Genomic DNA, 17,549 nt, shown 5'->3' on the forward strand with positions numbered 1-17,549 from the left:
CACACACACACACACACACACACACACACACACACACACACACACACACACACACACACACACACACACACACACACACACACACACACACACACACACACACACACACACACACACACACACACACACACACACACACACACACACACACACACACACACACACACACACACACACACACACACACACACACACACACACACACACACACACCTCACTGGTGGTTAACACCGAGCACAAAACAGCCCTCACAACCAACTTTACTGGGAATTTCTCTCACCATCTCCAGAGGCTGGGAGAGGCAGGGTATTATCATATCAGTGTCATATCATGGAGCTGCTGTGTCAGATGTCAGGAGTGTGTTCTGTACACTACTGTTAACAAGCTCAGGTGGAATGAAACTCCATTATGTAGATGGCCTAATAACATCAACTAAAATGGCCACATGGCTGTAGCCATTCTTGGAGGGAGACTGTGTGTGCTCATACATGGCATGTGATTGTACAACATACAAACTGAATATCTGAGAAGATAATTTACTATTCAGGGTTCCCACACCTTCTGAATCATCAAGTTCAAGCACCTTTCAAGACTCAATTCCCTCAAATTCAAGGACCCAACACGGCATAGTTTGAGACCGATCTAGATGAGAATTTATATAATAGGAACTATCCGCTCAGACAATAATTAAAAAGAGAGGCTTGAATGTGTGAACACTAGATGAGTGTTCTAACTACAGAGACGTATTCACTAGTTGACAAGCTAAGCAAAACATTTCTGAATAAAAAAAAAAAAATTTAGAGAGAGGAATTCAAGCACTTTCAATGACCCGTGCCTATTTTAAAAAACGTTTAAGACCTTTTAAGAAGATTTTTTTTCCCTCAAATTCTCAGACTTTCAAGGATTTCAAGGACCCGTGGGAACCCTGACTATTGCAGTTTTTCAGCCTACCAAAGAGAAGGCAAGATGCGAAACAGTTAAAAGTGCTGAAAAAGACCAGACTAATCCAACCATTGAACATGTTAATGTGCATAAAAATAGCTTTATTTTCAAATAAATCAGAACCTGCATGCAGAAACCAATGATTCATTGACTTCTCCACTCGATTGGTGATTCACATCTCTTGTTGTGATAAAAAGCAGCAGATTAATCCCCATGCATATGACGACATAGCAATCCTTCTACAGAACATAAATACATACCGCTTCAAAAAGGTCTACAAGATATAGAAACTCTTAGAAAAACAAAACAACTGTTTCAAAACTATTTGCTTCTGAAAATCTTGAACTAGTGTATATAAAATGTATCACATATACAACAGCTTAGAGGGGGAGCCCCAACCTGAAAGGCAATAAAATATTTGACAGTTAAATTAATACCAAAATTGAACAAGAAATCTACTAAAAAAACACTGAAAACAGACAAAGAAGTTAGTACTAGCATTGGTAGTTAAAACATGTTTCCCAAATGGGCTTCTTAGGCTTGAAGAAACCATTAATTCCAAGCATTTACAGTAATCATGTTACACTGGAAAAAACTGGGAAGATAAAAAAAACAAAAACTATTTGGCATTTAAATATTTGGTAAATAAACGTCTGCCAAGAAATGGCTAAGTACCAAGTTGAACATTTTATTCCAATGGCTATGTACACATCCCTGGAAGCTAACAGCATGTGCAGTGACAACAGCAAGATGCCATAAACCTGTTCAAACAGTGTAGTGGAAAAAGCACTCCAAGGTAAGGCCTGACATGACTTATAAGAGATCACTAGCTAGGTATCTAACATGTTGTTGTCATGTTGCTCTTTTACACATGATTGAGTGGTTTGTGTGTGGAATGTGGGCGTGTCTTCCTATCTTCCAGCAACAACATGTAGATTTGAGTCTCATCCAAATAAACTCACACACACCCTTGGAGGGTCCAAATGTCGGCCATTCTGCTATGCTGAGGGTCTCCAGCACAGTTATTTTTATCAATCAGAAATTCACATACTTAAGTAGTTCATTTTTCACTTTTTTTTGTCTTTTTTGTCTTTTTTTAAATGGAAAAAATAACTGCCACAATTTCACTGCACAGGGATTCTTAAAACGAAAAGTTCAAAGGAAATGCTACAGTAACACAGATTCATGTAGCACCAGTATAGACACCAGTATGAAAACCTATAGGTTCAGCGTCAGGGGAAGGAAAATAAATATTCATATTTGTACCATGTGACCTGGCTGAGCAGAAGTATGTGATAAAGAGGGCCAGGTAGGAGTGGGGAGTTGTACATCCCTCACAGCAGCAGACTCTCTGCACTTCTCAATTGACAGGTTATTATTTATACATGGGCAAATGTGTGGGGGGAAGAAAAAAATAAAACATTCTGTACCACACTGTTTTGACAGCTGACATGGTCCTCTCACATTCTCTGCCTTGTAAAATGAAGACAAACGCACAGTTGAATGGCTTCAAATTGGAAAACGGAACCGTATAGAACTGGTGTTGAAAGAGGTGGAAGCAGTCTTAGTGTTAGATGGTTGTCTCTCTCTCACAGAGTCTTCCTGGCTGTACAGTAGGTATGCAGAAGGTATGAGGAGAGGGTGGTGTCTGATAGGCACTGGGAGGGGGGGGGCGGGCACTGGCCTGGGGGGGGGGGGGGGCCACTGGCCCGACAACAGGGAGAGGGGGGGGAGATCAGGCTTAAGGACTAGCCTTTCTAGGCGTAGATCTCTGTGGTCGGAGCCTTCTTATAGATGGGCTTCTTCCCCAGGTCGTAACTGCCCTCGTCCTTCTTCTTCATGCGGTAGATGAGCAGGAGGATGAGGAGGACTGCCAAGAGCAGCGTCACGGCTCCGCCCGTAATCACAGCTGAAAGACAACAAGCAGAACCTCGTAAGACTTCACATATGGAGTATGGCTGAGAACAGACAAGCAAGCTGAAGCAGCGGGCTACACGCTTCTCGCTCAACCGAGAGCGGAGTTGTTGTTTTTTTGCGATTTTAGAGTTTCTCCGTCACGCTAGATAAGTGTGTGCGTGTTTGGCAGGAAGGAGAGAAGCCTCTTACTCGATTGTGATTGGTTAATTAATGGAAGGGATGCCAGTCCAAAACATTTTTTTTCCTTCATGTGAATGAGCAACAACGATGTCCCACCTAGGGACCTAGCCATTGTCGGTTCACTGCCCCAACTACCAGTGAAAGTGAATTGACCTCCTAGAGGCTGCCTATTTTATGTTAAATACGCTTTCAACAAGCGAGCCTATTCTCTGATGAAGGCTTAAAGTGAAGGTGGCACATTTGTAAATGAACAAAGGAAAGGCTAGATCACACTAGGATATACCATATAACTGCCCTATAATCAATACCTGATTAATGTACACATGAAACATCGATGTGTTAGATACGGATGTTGTAGCCAGCCAGTGTATTGTCGATGCAGAGTTCTTTTTGCAGAGTTGGCTAACTTGCTGGTTTTGTTTACACATGTCTTGAGTTCAGGACAGCGTGAGTCACAACCTATCATTTCAGTGGTGATCTCGTAAAATAGATATAAATACTTTAATGATCCCCGAGGGGAAATTAAGGTGTGAAATGTGAAAGTAAAAAATGTGTTCATGATCGACTTATCGTTTCACCTGTACAGAAAAAAGAAGGTGTAATGATGCATTGGATATTTTTTTCGAAACCATCCCATAATACGAGTAGATAACTACAGCCATCTTTGGCAATCTACCCTTTCATTCAAAATGTGTGGTCTGACGTGGTTGTAGCCACAGTGTTTTTTTATACAGCGTTAAAGATGAACTCCCAAACCATAACATTTTCAACTAAACGTGCTGCTACATTTACTAAAACTAGTTGTCAAGTGCAATTTAAGGCGTTCTCTGGTCGTTAGTTCTATATTGACTGCAATATTAAAGCAAACTACCCAAGCGCTGGTTGATAGTTCCAGAACTGGTTTCTCAGGACGAAGTATGGAGGCAAGTTTATTATTTGATCAATTTGTCCCATTTTGGATTCATAGCGGATACTGTTAGATGCGAGTCAAATAATGTGTCATACCGTGGAGAATCTTGAAAGTTGAACTCACTGCGGCAAGTTCCTGCTTCCTTTTAAAGTAATTCTTGTACTTTTTTTAAATTCATGCGATTCCCAACTTTGAAATTCTCGCTCTGGCTACTTGCTGCTCAAGCTGGCTGACTAAAGTGTACTGAATTATGAACTTCGTGGCGAGCAAATCAGAGTGTGTTGTATGCCTCTTTAACTACCTTTTTACAGACTTCTGTTACAAAAGATTAACTATGTGGTTGTCTCACCTGCAAGGACCTCTGTCTTGTTGAAAACGCTCTCGTCTCCTGCGTGGGACATCAGGACATTGGATGGCTCCTCTGGCTGGGGCGCTGCCCGCACTGGCACCTCGTTCTTCTGGACCAGCTCAATCTCATTGACCGTGGGTTTGGGCCTATCGTCCAGATCTGGAATCTTGTTGTCGTTAATGTTGGGCTATGGAGAAACAACAGGGGTGATAGGGATATGGTTATAACACCAATCTATGATTACATCTATGACAAAAAACACATTCTGAATTGGATCAACTCTCATTAAGTAGTCAAGAGAGAAATCTCACCGTTGATGACGGCATGGTGTTGTCTGTAGGTTTGTCGTTTTTGATTGTAACACTTGGTACTATGGAGAGAAAACATAACAATGGTTAACATTATAATGACATTTCAAAGATATAAATAACATTCCGTAATAAAAAAAAACATCTAAAAACTCTACGCTGCTTATTTCTTCTAGAACTTACCTCCATCTCCAGAGCCAGAGAAGATGTCTTCGTCGTTATAGTCTTCGTCATCATCATCGTCGTAGAACGGGCCCTCGTCATCGTCTTCCTCGTTGTCATCTGGGAAGCCAAAGTCTGATCCGTTGAGGGAGTCTCCAGATGAGACCAGGTCATGTTGCGATACCTCCGCTGTCTGGGTGGTCTTCATAGGCATCCATGTCTCCGTCTCCCTCACCTGCTGGTCAGAATGGACAGTTCTTAGAGGCAATGTACTACTGGTACGGACAGATACTGTGCATAGACCCTAGTCGTCTATCTGTACAGTATAGTACAGTGGATTGTGTACATAGCCTTTATTTATGTAAACCAGCTCCTTCCCTTCTTGTGATTTTTTTTTTAAAGTTTTTTTTTTTTCTCCCTTTCCTAACACCAGGGGAGCCACCCCTCCTAAATTTCGTTGTTTGGTACCTGTACTGTAGCAATGACAATAAAGTCCATTCATTCATTCATAGGGTTGCTTTATTTGAAAAATCTAATCTTCTATAGAATCATGAATTTCAAGGAGAAAATGACTATATAACAACATCACAGTGCACTTTACAGGCAAGATGAATGAAAAACTAAGGGAGATAAATTTGTGGCAAAGGCATTTTAACAGTAAAACCAAAGATCAAGAGGGAACGGTTGAGGGCTGAAGACTAGTGTAAGACAATAGGAGCACACAGCCGGTATCTTCCTGTTCTTCTCCCTAGCTGTATCTCAAGCCAGCTTTGTGATGCTGAATACTCGTTTAGTGGGGGCAATTTCAACTACAAAGTCATGAATTCAGAACACTTATACAGGGCAATAGTTACTAACCCTGCCAACCCGAGTGGAGGTGTGTAGCTGTTTCCTGACACAGGCTACGTTGGTTTCTTGATAACCATGTCTTTATGGTAGGTATAGTTTTAGTGTACACGTGCTATAATGTATTCTATGTTTTAATGTCTGTTATACTATTGGCACAACCAGATTCCAGGTTCATAAGGTGCATTCCAGCTGTGCTCAAATAACAATAAACAACAGCAACAACTCTTAACTGCTATATTCGACTGATCACTGCGCACAATGCGACAAGAAAAACTCGTACAAAATGCACTTCACCTGCCAGTAAAGATGATTTTACGTAGCTTTTTTTTTTGCTAGGTCAGCATGATTCATGATGTGAAATGCAATGTTTCCAATGTTGAGTTGCGAATGCATCAGCTTTGATTATCATGCTAATCATATTTCGCCACGCATTTCCCAATCAGAAACAAATCGGCAGTCCTAACGACGGTGGAGGGAAGAAACCAATGCAATTTATCATGAAGAGAAGCTCCAGGAGAAATAGCCTACTTATCGCCATAATTCTTGCTGTCGTTGTAAAACTGTTGTATAACAGCAATAACACACGAGGGTTTATTTTATTATGGTTTGATAGAGCTGTAATCTTGACCAGGTCCAAAAGATAAGAGGGTTTTAGAAGATGATCGAGTGAAATGTCACAATAAAAATCCTAGCATGTCATGGCGCAGTCTAAAGGAAGCGGGGTCTTAGAGATGCCAGCATAAAGCCAATTCAGGCGCAACGAAATTGTAAATGACACGTGTTACCTGAAATTAACGTTATTTACCAAACACAAAATGTCATGTTTTAACTGGCACAGCTGTTGCTGCTAAACCTAGAAATATATATATATTCAGGATCAAATCAGGAGCCAGTTATTAATGCATATAAATGCAGTTTAATAGTTTTTACACCAGATCTGTGTAATCATCTGTGTAATTACTCTTAATTAATGTGCTCTCTGCCAATCTAAGCCTCTATTGTAAAATTCCCATAATGACTGCCTTCATCAGAAACTGAACAACTGAGACCCGCTGCGTACATATTAATGTCTGGTATGGAAAGAACTCAGTGGACAACAATGGCAGACCGGTTCTCCAAACCTTTTTGGGTAACCTCTTCTAATAATTTAAAACATTTAGAAAATCGACAACAATAATATTTCATGATAATTGTCTAATACTGTAACAATGTGTCTCTATAGTTCAATGAGTGCCCTATGTTGTCTAAATAGTACAATGAAAGGTCTGTAGGTTTGGATTTAATATACTGGGACACAATGTAGGCTACAGGTCACTGTAAGTTATCTGGTTACTGTTCAGCGTGACTAGCATTTTAAAGGGCAGGACTCCTATGTTGAAGAGAAAAATATCTATTTTTGATTAACAACCTGTGTTGGAAGAAAGATATCTGTGCGTTTGTGTCCTCCTAAATAGTAGCCTAGGGGGGGGGGATCTACCTTCTAGTTAGCGGTCTATTTGTAATTTCTAAATTCTAACAATACTATAAAAAAGGATGGAAAGTTTATTAACCCCAACAATGTTGAAGGAGCTGCTTGGTCACTGTTCACCCATTGTTCCACTGACCACAGATGGGGGGTTGTTGCTACCCACTGTCACAGATTACCACAACAACATGTGACACACAAAGATTTTCACCACCCTGGAGGGGTCTTTAAGTCCAACCAGTTTTTTCTAGCTGTCTTCGTTTTTTTTCTTCTTCTTTTTAACCAGTGACATTGAAAAACATGTGCATTCTCATTATATTACACACAGGAAGTGACTCGAGTGGTCTTTCCTGACTCATGTACGGTAGGGAGTGACTCGTTTCAGACAAACTAATGCATCACACCATCATTAGCTTGGTAGGTTGGTCTTTTGTATAGCAGACAAGCCCTTCTAAGCTAACATCCGCTAACTCGTAGTTGATGATTCAATCTGGAATCTGTATCTGAAAGGCTAAAACAGTCCAGGAACCCCTAAATAAACCAGAATGTCCCCCAAGGACCTAATCCACTTAATCCTCTTGAACAAACCCCACCGACAGGTGTAGTGTTGGCTTTCCAAAACAAAGCTAATCATGAGCCGTTTTAACATAGTCTAATGGCAATCAATCACATTAACACAATCTCCTTGACCATTTGCCAAGAAAGCACAGCGAATGAAATAACAAGGCAATTGTTCCAACCCCATAACATGTTAGCAAACAGAAGGGAGAGCTAAAATCACCACGCCTAGAGTGCGAGGAGAGGATTCCTCAGGTAGTCAGCGTGTTTGTAGGGTTTAAGTCCATGGGCCCTGTACTAAGGCCCATGTCAGATCTCATCACACTGGCTTGGGTTAGCCGTTAGCGCCGACTGACTGCGAAACAAGACACCAGACAGGGTCTGCCAGTTGGATAACACCTGACTCGGCCGGCCAAAATATGTGGGCCGTCTGTCTGTGGTTAAAGAAACAGTCATGCATTATTCATTGTTGATCCTGGGCCGAGGAGGGTTAGGGAGGTTTCCATCAGTTCTGGATGGCTGCTCAAGGCTGCTGGGAGACTCCGAATGCTTAGAAAAGCCCAGAGATAAGGTATAAGAGTTTCAGTTAAACATTACAACCTTCCATTTATAAAAAATAAACGACACATTTTAGAATTGTGCCTCTGCACCACAGCCACTTTGTGACATCACATGATTAGTCTAGACTATTGACTATCTGAGTTTTTAAAAAAGTCTTCATTTTAAGAGTTGGCTGCTATTGTAAAGCCGTCGGTGGCTAAGGCTTCCAGCGGTTTAACTGAAATAGGCCTAGGCTACTTCGTTTTAAATAATGTGGTTTGCGGTTAATCCCCTCTTTAGCGTCAGTGCGACTAGGGGAAGGGAACTGAACGCCACTGTTGTAGTTAGAAGCTTCAAAATGATCTATTATCTGTTCAGAATTTGGCTTAAACCGTTGTTGTTACCGTCATAACCGTTCACTTCAAACCGAATGAATCCTAATGTGGCATGCTGTGACAAGCCAGTACCCTCATTCATTCACCAGGTGAATCATTAAAAAAAAAAAAGCTTCAAAGGCTTAAAAAGTGTGGCTCTAACGCACTGCTGCTCGACAGTAGCTCCACACTGCCCGTGGCTCTTGGCTGAGATGCTAGCTCCACACTGCTAAGCTTCATACAGCCTATGGAGACAGGTCTCAACAAGCTGGGCCACTCTTAGCAAAACAATCAGACGATGATTCAGAGAAATGATTGGTTGATCTCCACATCTCCACAACTCTCCTCTCTGTGGAGTTGATGTCAAACAAGAGAGCTTATCAGATCTGAGGAATACTCGGTGGTGGAGGCAAAAGAACAAGCACAACGTGGGTGAAAAACACCCAGACTCTCCCTACTACTGGTGTTCACACAATCACATACCCATATAGGCTACAAAACACACAGCTCTGATATACCTATGATGAACAGCCGCGGTGCATTCCTTCATGCACGTGTACACTGACAAGAGGGCAACATGAACAGCAAGCAGCAGCAGCAGTGGTTTGGCTGTGTTGTTGTGGAGTCAAGCTATTGGAGAATCAGAGAAAATAAGGGGTTTCAGTGTTTGTTTGAATATCTTCTAGTGAAAGTTAAATGAAGCCAATGGAAAATTCCAGACCTTGTGGGTGGGAACTAAAAACTTCAAGCTAATGCAACAGAAGAACATTTACCCGTGATCAACAGTCCAGGTGCCTCTGACCACAGAAGATCCAGGCCACCATTTTGGACATCTCTTATGAATTGTAGCTTATTCAAACTAATATGCAGCAGCTAATAAGGAATCACCAAACCACATTCGTGAATTGACACCTGGTGAACAGACCTGTGAAACCACCCTTCTCTAGGAGTGTAACGGATCACGGCTGATCCGTACGGATCGCCCCCCCCACGGTTCGGCAGGCATATGTACCGCGGATCAATTGCAAAATTTAACCAAGTAATAATATTAGGTTAATATCTCTTGTAAATCACAATGTACAGTTGCCATGAAAAGATAGACGCGACAGTTGCGTGCTTTGTTTTACTCTAAAGCGCAATCATATGTTGATAATGCCCCCCAAAAATCTGTTGATTACTCACTACATGTGAAGTTGGGTATCCACAGGAACAAGTGTTTTTTTTCTTTCTGAGTGGGGCAGTCCCACTCATATTTTTTCTTTTTATTGTGATAGAGATAGTAGAGATATGACAGGAAAGATGGGTGAGAGAGAGAGAAGGGCTGACATGCAGGATATGTCCGCGGCCAGAATCGAGAACCCTGCGGTTACGTGGTCAACGCTTAGTCCGCTACGCCACCTAAGCACTCCAACAAGTGGATCATCGAGTGCTAGTAAAGATTACATTTTATACCAAAGCATTGCTCAGCACTTGATAAATACTATTTTGCTTTATTAATCAGTTTTGCCAGTAAGAATTACACACAAACATGGAAAAAGCATAATATTCGATGGTTATTTGATAATGTCTGTGCATCCATGCAATTTTTATTTATTTAATAGTTACTAGCCTACTTATATTTCTTCGATATCATTGTACTAAATATCTGGCCCCAGATTTTATTCACAAACCTCAGCCTGGCCCTCAGTAAGTTTGAATTTGACACCCTGATCTAGCCAATATAGTAGAGACGGGAAAGCAAAGCCTAAACAGCAGCATATGGATGTCGTATGACTTCATGCTCTCATCTGAAGTAGGCATGTTTTCTAGCTCCCCAAAGAAGAGTTTGAAGGTTGAAGGTTAACTTTCCTCCCCCACAAGTTGAACCAAAGAATGTCAGGCAGTCCTCTATACAGGCTGATAATGCCATTGACTCCTGAAGAGCATAATCACTTAACGTGGTAGCTAAGCCCTGCCTTACCCTTACTCAGGGACACAAGCCCCCCTGCCTTACCCTTACTCAGCGAACCACACACACTCAGACGTACGCACGCACGCATGCTAACCGACGGCCAGGCATCTGTTTCATTCCGACAGTCTCCACAGTGTTGAGACACCTCAATTAAAGATCCGATAATTGTGACGTGCATCATACGTATATTCCACAGCTCAGAGGGTGGTAGTGGATAGTAACGGAGTGGCCAAAATACAGGAAATGCCATGAAAATTGATGGGGGAGTTTTACCTACATTAGTACGCAGGTAGAACTATCATTTAGCCTAATCATGGCGCACAGTCAAAAGAAGCCACACTGGGTTATAGGGTTGTAGCACTGTGTAGATACATCTTATAACACAGAGTGATTACCTACCTCAATGGGATGCAACAGAAACTAATTGGCTAATTCTTTAACCATAAGCCAATTACTCAGAAGGGCATGTTAAAATGCACTTACATTGAGACAGTTGGAAATCTAAAGAGTACGAATACAGTATCCTATGTAAAGGCCATATCCAAGGATCCTACCCCCTGCCACCTGAAGTCCTAACACAGGGAAGGGCCATCAGTGGCGTGACTGGTGGACTTTCAGGTCACACACACACACACACGTCTTGCCTCCCTCTTCCCCCTGCTGCCCACGTTAACCAATCGGCTCTGTCACAGCTCTGTGGTGGGCCCCGCTGCCTCTCAGGCAGCACACCAGGGCTCGCTATTCAGAAAACAGCTCCGTCGTGGGCCCCCTTTACCATCCAATACTGTAGGCCTCGCTGGCCTACGCACACAAGGGTGGGCTGACCAGAGGGGGCAGCTCCGCTGTGGGCCCCTTGGCTTTCTCGCTGGCGAGAGAGCTGCAGATTCCTTGCACCTACACCCTATCTATAGCACACTGTTTCCAACTAGGTCCATCTGATCCACGCTGAAGCAGCCCTGCCCCTGTTCATAAAGAAGCACCACAATGGAGGCATACAACACAAGGATGAGATGGTTGTCGCTCTGAATGTCCCATAGAACGGTTCAGCAGGACAGTGGCTTAACTTGTCATAATGCTGATCAAAGGCGCTAGGAAATGGAACAGGTTGGGTGCGTTGATTCAATTTCCCATTGACAGAAGTAGTAGGCCTACATTTCTAAATGAACACGTCCTGTATCTCCTTTTGCCACTATCCTGCCCTCAAATGTAGCCTAGTCATCATGGCCAACTGATTATGTTGCATTGTAAACAACCATTGTAAATATTGTGTTGAGGTGGTGATTTGGTCACTGTACTTGCGATGAGGTAGTCCTGTCAATGACTTCTGAGACCACATGACCTTTGTACCACGACAGGCTGGTCCCATTAATTACCTAGACTGGGGTGGCCCGACGTGGTGTAATTTGTCCCGCCATAGTCTCATAGCAAAACTTCTACAAAAATACATGTGATGTGAGCGATGTGATTTTTACACATGCGACACAATCTTTGGGATTCCCACTGCATCTATTGTATTTCCATACGATTTAGCCCCACTTCCTAATCCAAACACATTATAGAAGATCTGAGTTCATCCCATGTTTCTTGAGAAGGAAGCGAGTGGAGGACAGAGGAGAGGACTCGACTTTCTAACAAGTGAGAAAAGGCCACGGGCACCCAGCATGGCGGATCTCTCCTTGGGGGGGGGGGGGGATTGTAGCAGAGGTGATTTAGAATCACTCGTGATTAGGTAGCCCTCCCTACTTCTAAACCCAGATATGGCATTTAACGGATACAATCATAATCCGATAATTCCTTGATATCATCTGTAATCGGATAAGATTCCTTTCCAAAACAATTAGGTCTACTCTGTTGGCCCATTGGTTTAGCTGTCTGTAAAGGAATGGGACATGTGTGCGATGTGCCTGCTGCAATGATTGGATCAGAGCCGTGTACTGTACAATGTTCCCTCCTCCTCCTCCTCCCTTGCCCTAACCCATCTCTCTTTCAGCTTGGCAAGCAGCTCAAAAGCTAAGCGAGCAGACAACGTGATATGACGAGACGGACACACCCTACTAACCAGCATAAAGAAACTGAGATTTCACATTTGTAAAATGCCAGAACAGAACAGCTCAGCTCAATGTTTGTGCCTGTGTTTGTACAATCATTCAAGTCTTATTGTTTAGGCTAGCTCACCACCGACAGCGTTCGAAGTGGCAACCAGATTGCTTGCACACGCTCCTTAATATTTGTCTGTGCCACCTGGAATAGGCCTACTGATTTGAGAGCACCAGTGTGACTGACCGTCACCAGAAAGTTATACATGGTCGCGGCACTATGCCTTCTCTGTTGGCATCAACCGCCTCCTCCTCGTCGACGGTCGAAAAATTATGTTTATGGTGGGTAATGTAGTGGGGAAAGGGGATTGAGTGAAAACAGACATTTCATTTATATTGAGGACAGACGGATTCTTTTTTTTTCATTAAACAGAATTCCTTTTTAGCAGTTTTCATAATAAATGCTTAAAATCCATCTCAATAATGGCCTGAAACGATCCCCATTGATAAATAGAGAAACATTTATTTCTTTGGCACAGTTGTTTGTACTATGCCAAATGAGAATTGTACATGTTTAGTGCACTGCATATTAATACAAGCTCACTGTTTAATCTAACTTGTGATACTGTTTGATCTACTGAATGATTTTTTTTAGACACAGTTATATCTCATTTGCAAAACCATACAAAAATTCACTGTGAAGCATTCTTAAAACATACATGTTAGAATACCCACTGCACTTTCTGGTTGCCAACCACTGCAATTGTCCCGACCAGGGAAAAAGCCTGATCGAATTTCCCTGGTCAATCGCGTTCACACCACACCGTACCAGGTAAATTCCATGGAATCTACTGGGAAGGCTCGTATGTGTGAAAGGGGTTTAAGTAGCTACACAGCCATTGTATTCTTACGTGGACTTGCTCAGCAGCTACATAGCTATTGGACTCCTGTGGGCTAGTTAAGTAAAGTAGCTGGGCCTACATAGTGATAGCACTCCTAACTTGACTTCAGTTCCAAATAGATGATGCCGTTTTGCTCCCCTGTTCTGCTCTGGCAATGAGTTAATCATGTATCCTTCACATTTGAGATTAAAAGTGTAATCTAGGCCTCAAGTGTTCCTGTCCTCAGATGTGATCACACAGGGGTACTGATCAAGCTACTGGTCTATTTAAGAGAAGACCCCACACATATCAAAGAGCCACTGTTCTATTGGAGCAGCTGTTCGGTGGTAGGCCTAGTCTCACGTAGCCATAGCTCCAAAACACATTGTTCTCACGCCACTTTTAGAGGTCTGGAGAATTTGAGATTAGCAGATCTGGTTTGAATTTAACTGTGTGATAGGAGAATGTGATCGCAATTTCACTGGATGTTACAATCCAAAAACACTCCCTCCACTACAGGCCGGTATTGTCGAAAAGGGAATAAAACCTGAAGGAAAAACTGAATTAGTTTTTTGATTGATATGCACCTCTTTGCAGCAACTTCATCAGAGAAACACAACGATGGAGGCTTAGAGTGAGTCGTTTATTCAATGAGTAAATATATATTATATTTAAGATCAAGCTAAACCATGCAAACAGCATCATTTGTAGGATTGTATTCTGGACATCAACATTCTGGTTGATTGAGATATGGATTTTGAATTTAGCTAATATGCATGCAGAAAGCGCTGATCAAGTTGTTGATGATATTGCCGTAGAACTGAGAACATGAGTAGGCTAACTGTTCCAAACTGTAAGGAGACTCAGGAGTTGGGTGTTGTTCCCAGACATATAGGGCTATAGCCTGGAACAACAATGACAGGGCAAAATAAAGAGCTAGGCCCAGGGGCTGGACTATACATTTCCCAAAGGAAACTAAACACGCTGTGGTTCAAATTCCATGTTCTGTGAAAGCCTTATTTCATTTCCAAGTCCGCCACAAACCAACAAGATCTCCTTCCAAGAAGAAAAACCTGGAGATGCGCTTAAGTCATAATATGCTAGACCGAAATGACATTCACCTGCCAGTGCAGGGGAAGAGGGGGGGAAAATGTATTTACTCTTTATACAAGCAGTGGACAAAACCCCCTTCTCTCAGTGCCAACATTCCATCCTCCAAAAGGGATTTTATAGGCCAGTGGACAGCAATGCAGAAACCATTATTGCATCCTGGTGAAACTATTTATCATGGTCTCTCCACCGCCTTTCACTGGCCATTCAATTCAGCCCATCAGGCAAAAAAAGGTCTTTAAAAAAACAGCCTCATTCTCGTGCAAATGATCTCACGCTTAATTCAAAACCTACATTCCAACAAGACATAGCCAGGGCTTACAAACCTCTGAGGGCCCAGCAATAGCAACAGCAGATACACTTATATAATGTAATGTTCACAGTGGCTATCAAGACCAATGTCACTTAACTTGCCATACAAAACAAAAAAACATTAAGAGTATATTGCGTCCATTGTTAGACTGGAATATAGCATCAATTAAGCTAAGCTTAAGACTCAAAACAGACATTCCACCATCCAAGTTCAGTTGAATGAAAAGACACATGGTTTTCATAGTTAGGCTTAGTAATCATCAAAGGAAGACGGAGAAGAAGGACAAAGAAAAGGCACGCCGCACAAATGATCAGAGGGCATGTTTGGTGAGAGAGTGGAGGCGCATGTTAGTGGAGTGTAGGCCCATCTAAGCCAGGGCTGTGGGCCCACTAGCTGGGAAGTTGCTAATGAAAGGACCCCAGCCATTTAGATCCCTCCAAGTGTGTAAAATCCCAAAGAGGGCCGGTCAAGGTCAGCAGGGGTCACATTCCACAGGAGAAAATGCTAAAGAAGGGAAAAAATGAAAGAGGGGCAAGCGCTGAGGTTTTGAGGAATGTAACAGATTCAACAGTTGGCCAGCAAGTGAGAGCCATGCTGCTGAAACCTGGGTGAGGAGGAGCTGTGTTCCTGTGTGTGCTGACTACCACATTTACTCCCTCGGAGGGCTGAAAGCACTCGCATCAAAACACTGCTCCAGGCACTGGAATACGGTTACTCCCACAGCCCTATTAGAATATTTAAAAAACTAAAAGTTCAGATCACTCATGCATTGAGTGCTCCAAGCAGAGTGTGAAGAGAGTTTAGTAAAGATTTAGATCTGTATTCAGATTCAGCAGATTAGGATCTATGGACCATCTGCTATGTGCTGCTGCTCCCCCTATGGGCTGGGTGAGAGGTGTGGTGGCAGTAGTCAACAACACATGACCCAGAAATTGCACAAGAAAGTACACCTGAAGGCCTATTCTGGACAGCCTTGACGATTCAAGAGTTGTCAAAACCAACACAACCCAACACTCAATTACATCGGCATTCTGAGAGTAGTCATATATCATAATTTGGGCGCTGTACTCAAAATGATTATTTGTAAAAATAAAAAATAAAAAATAAAAAAAAGAGATTATTGAGTCTCAACCCACCCGCATCCTGGGGGGTATTCCATCAACGGGAAAGGGAAAATCCAGGCTTGTTTTTTTTCACGAGATTTACTAAATAAGCCTGGATTTCCCTTTAGCTACGTTGATGAAAGACCCCCCAGGCCCCCCCAGAGTGAGTGGTACACAGTTACGCTAGGAACTAGCTCCCCTAAATCTCCCCTAAAAACCGTATAGCTCGCCAGCGAACAAGAAAATGCTTAATGCTCGCTGTATAAATCTGAACCAGTGAAACCATGCCACAGGGTTCTCGGGTGTGAAGGACTGTCTGAGGCCACAAAAGCAATGCTAGTAGGGGTGTACCTAATTTAATGACAATGAAAGAACAGTTTAGCTACTAAATAAAAAGTAGCACAGCCAGTTCGCTACACTTAGCTAGTTCGTCCAGTTTGGCTAGTAGGGGTACGTTAGTTAGCAAGCTAGCGTTAGCTGCCTGAAGACACTATTATTGGCTATGTACACTGCAAAAAGTAAATCTAAGTCAGATGAAATATCTTAAATCAAGGCAATATATGCTTGTTTTTTGTCTGACTCACTGCACTAGTTCTAAGATATATTTATTTACTTGTTTTAAGACAATCCCTGGCAAGTACATTTTCCTGTTCTGTTGGCAGATATTTTCGCTTATTTTAAGTAACATTCCCCTCATGTTATTGCTGTTTTCTCTTCTTTTGAGAACTAACTTCTGCAGTGTAAAGTCAAGTGAAGCAGCAGTGGTTTGTGTAGAAGCCATGATAACCCTAGTAGCCCTCGAATAAAAGGATCCACATGGAGGCTAACGCGTTAGCCATAATCAGCGAACTACGCATATTACCTCAAATGTATTAATGTGCTTTACTGTGTTTGACTGAAAACATCAAGTTTATACAATGAAAACGAGCAACTTACCGACTCAGAAACGACCGAAGCAACTAAGAAAAACAAGATGTATATGTTGTTGACGTGCATGATTCTCCTGAATGGTTTCTTCAATAAAAACAGGTATTGGTAACTTGAGAACGAAGCGTGGAATAAAAAAATGTAGCTATGTATGGACTCTTCGGAAGACGTACTGTTACTGTACTTTCTAAAACACGTTCACGTTGATAATTCACCTTTGTCACCTGTTTTGATCTTACGTAACTTTTTTTATATCCTTCACTTCAGTCCCAGATCGACTACTATCGCAAAGACTTCAGTTTGATCTCGTTATATTTTGCTGAGTATACCCCGCCCCCTCTGGGACGACAACCAATAGGAATGGTCTGTTTCTGGATATACCCCGCCCCCTCCGGGACGACGACCAATAGGAATGGTCTGTTTCCTTTCGTCATTTACGGTAAAGCTCTGCGAGAGACTCGACGCGTTCTCCCCCTCCAGCCCTCCGATCTGTTTCATTGTTTGCATTGGTTTGATATTGGATTTGTTTACTTGTGCTGAATAAGTTGTCAAAGACAACAGATTATGAAGACAGGCCTAATGATGATAATTATTACTGGTCATTTTCGTAAAAAGAAAAAAAAAGAAAACTGAAAATGTATTATTGAAAATTGTTTAAAGAAAATAAATCACGA

The 17,549-nt window shown here is 42.2% G+C and overlaps 2 protein-coding genes across 4 annotated transcripts in view; one reads left to right on the forward strand and one right to left on the reverse strand.

Annotated features, from left to right (window-relative positions):
- mmp24 (matrix metallopeptidase 24) overlaps positions 1–17,549 on the forward strand; it is a gene marked incomplete at both ends in the record, with an annotated part of 367,122 nt that overhangs the window by 166,590 nt on the left and 182,983 nt on the right. The window lies entirely within an intron of this gene.
- sdc4 (syndecan 4) lies at positions 1,029–17,129 on the reverse strand. The gene is made up of 5 exons (XM_080548331.1): positions 16,885–17,129; positions 4,790–5,003; positions 4,610–4,668; positions 4,299–4,485; positions 1,029–2,851 (listed from the first exon to the last, which is right to left on the reverse strand). The coding sequence occupies exons 1-5, from the start codon at positions 16,942–16,944 to the stop codon at positions 2,700–2,702; spliced, it is 672 nt and encodes a 223-aa protein (XP_080404457.1). The 5' UTR covers positions 16,945–17,129; the 3' UTR covers positions 1,029–2,699.

The sequence above is a fragment of the Nansenia antarctica genome, assembly GCF_963989245.1.
Source record: "Nansenia antarctica genome assembly, chromosome: 18".
Classification (NCBI taxonomy): domain Eukaryota; kingdom Metazoa; phylum Chordata; class Actinopteri; order Argentiniformes; family Microstomatidae; genus Nansenia; species Nansenia antarctica.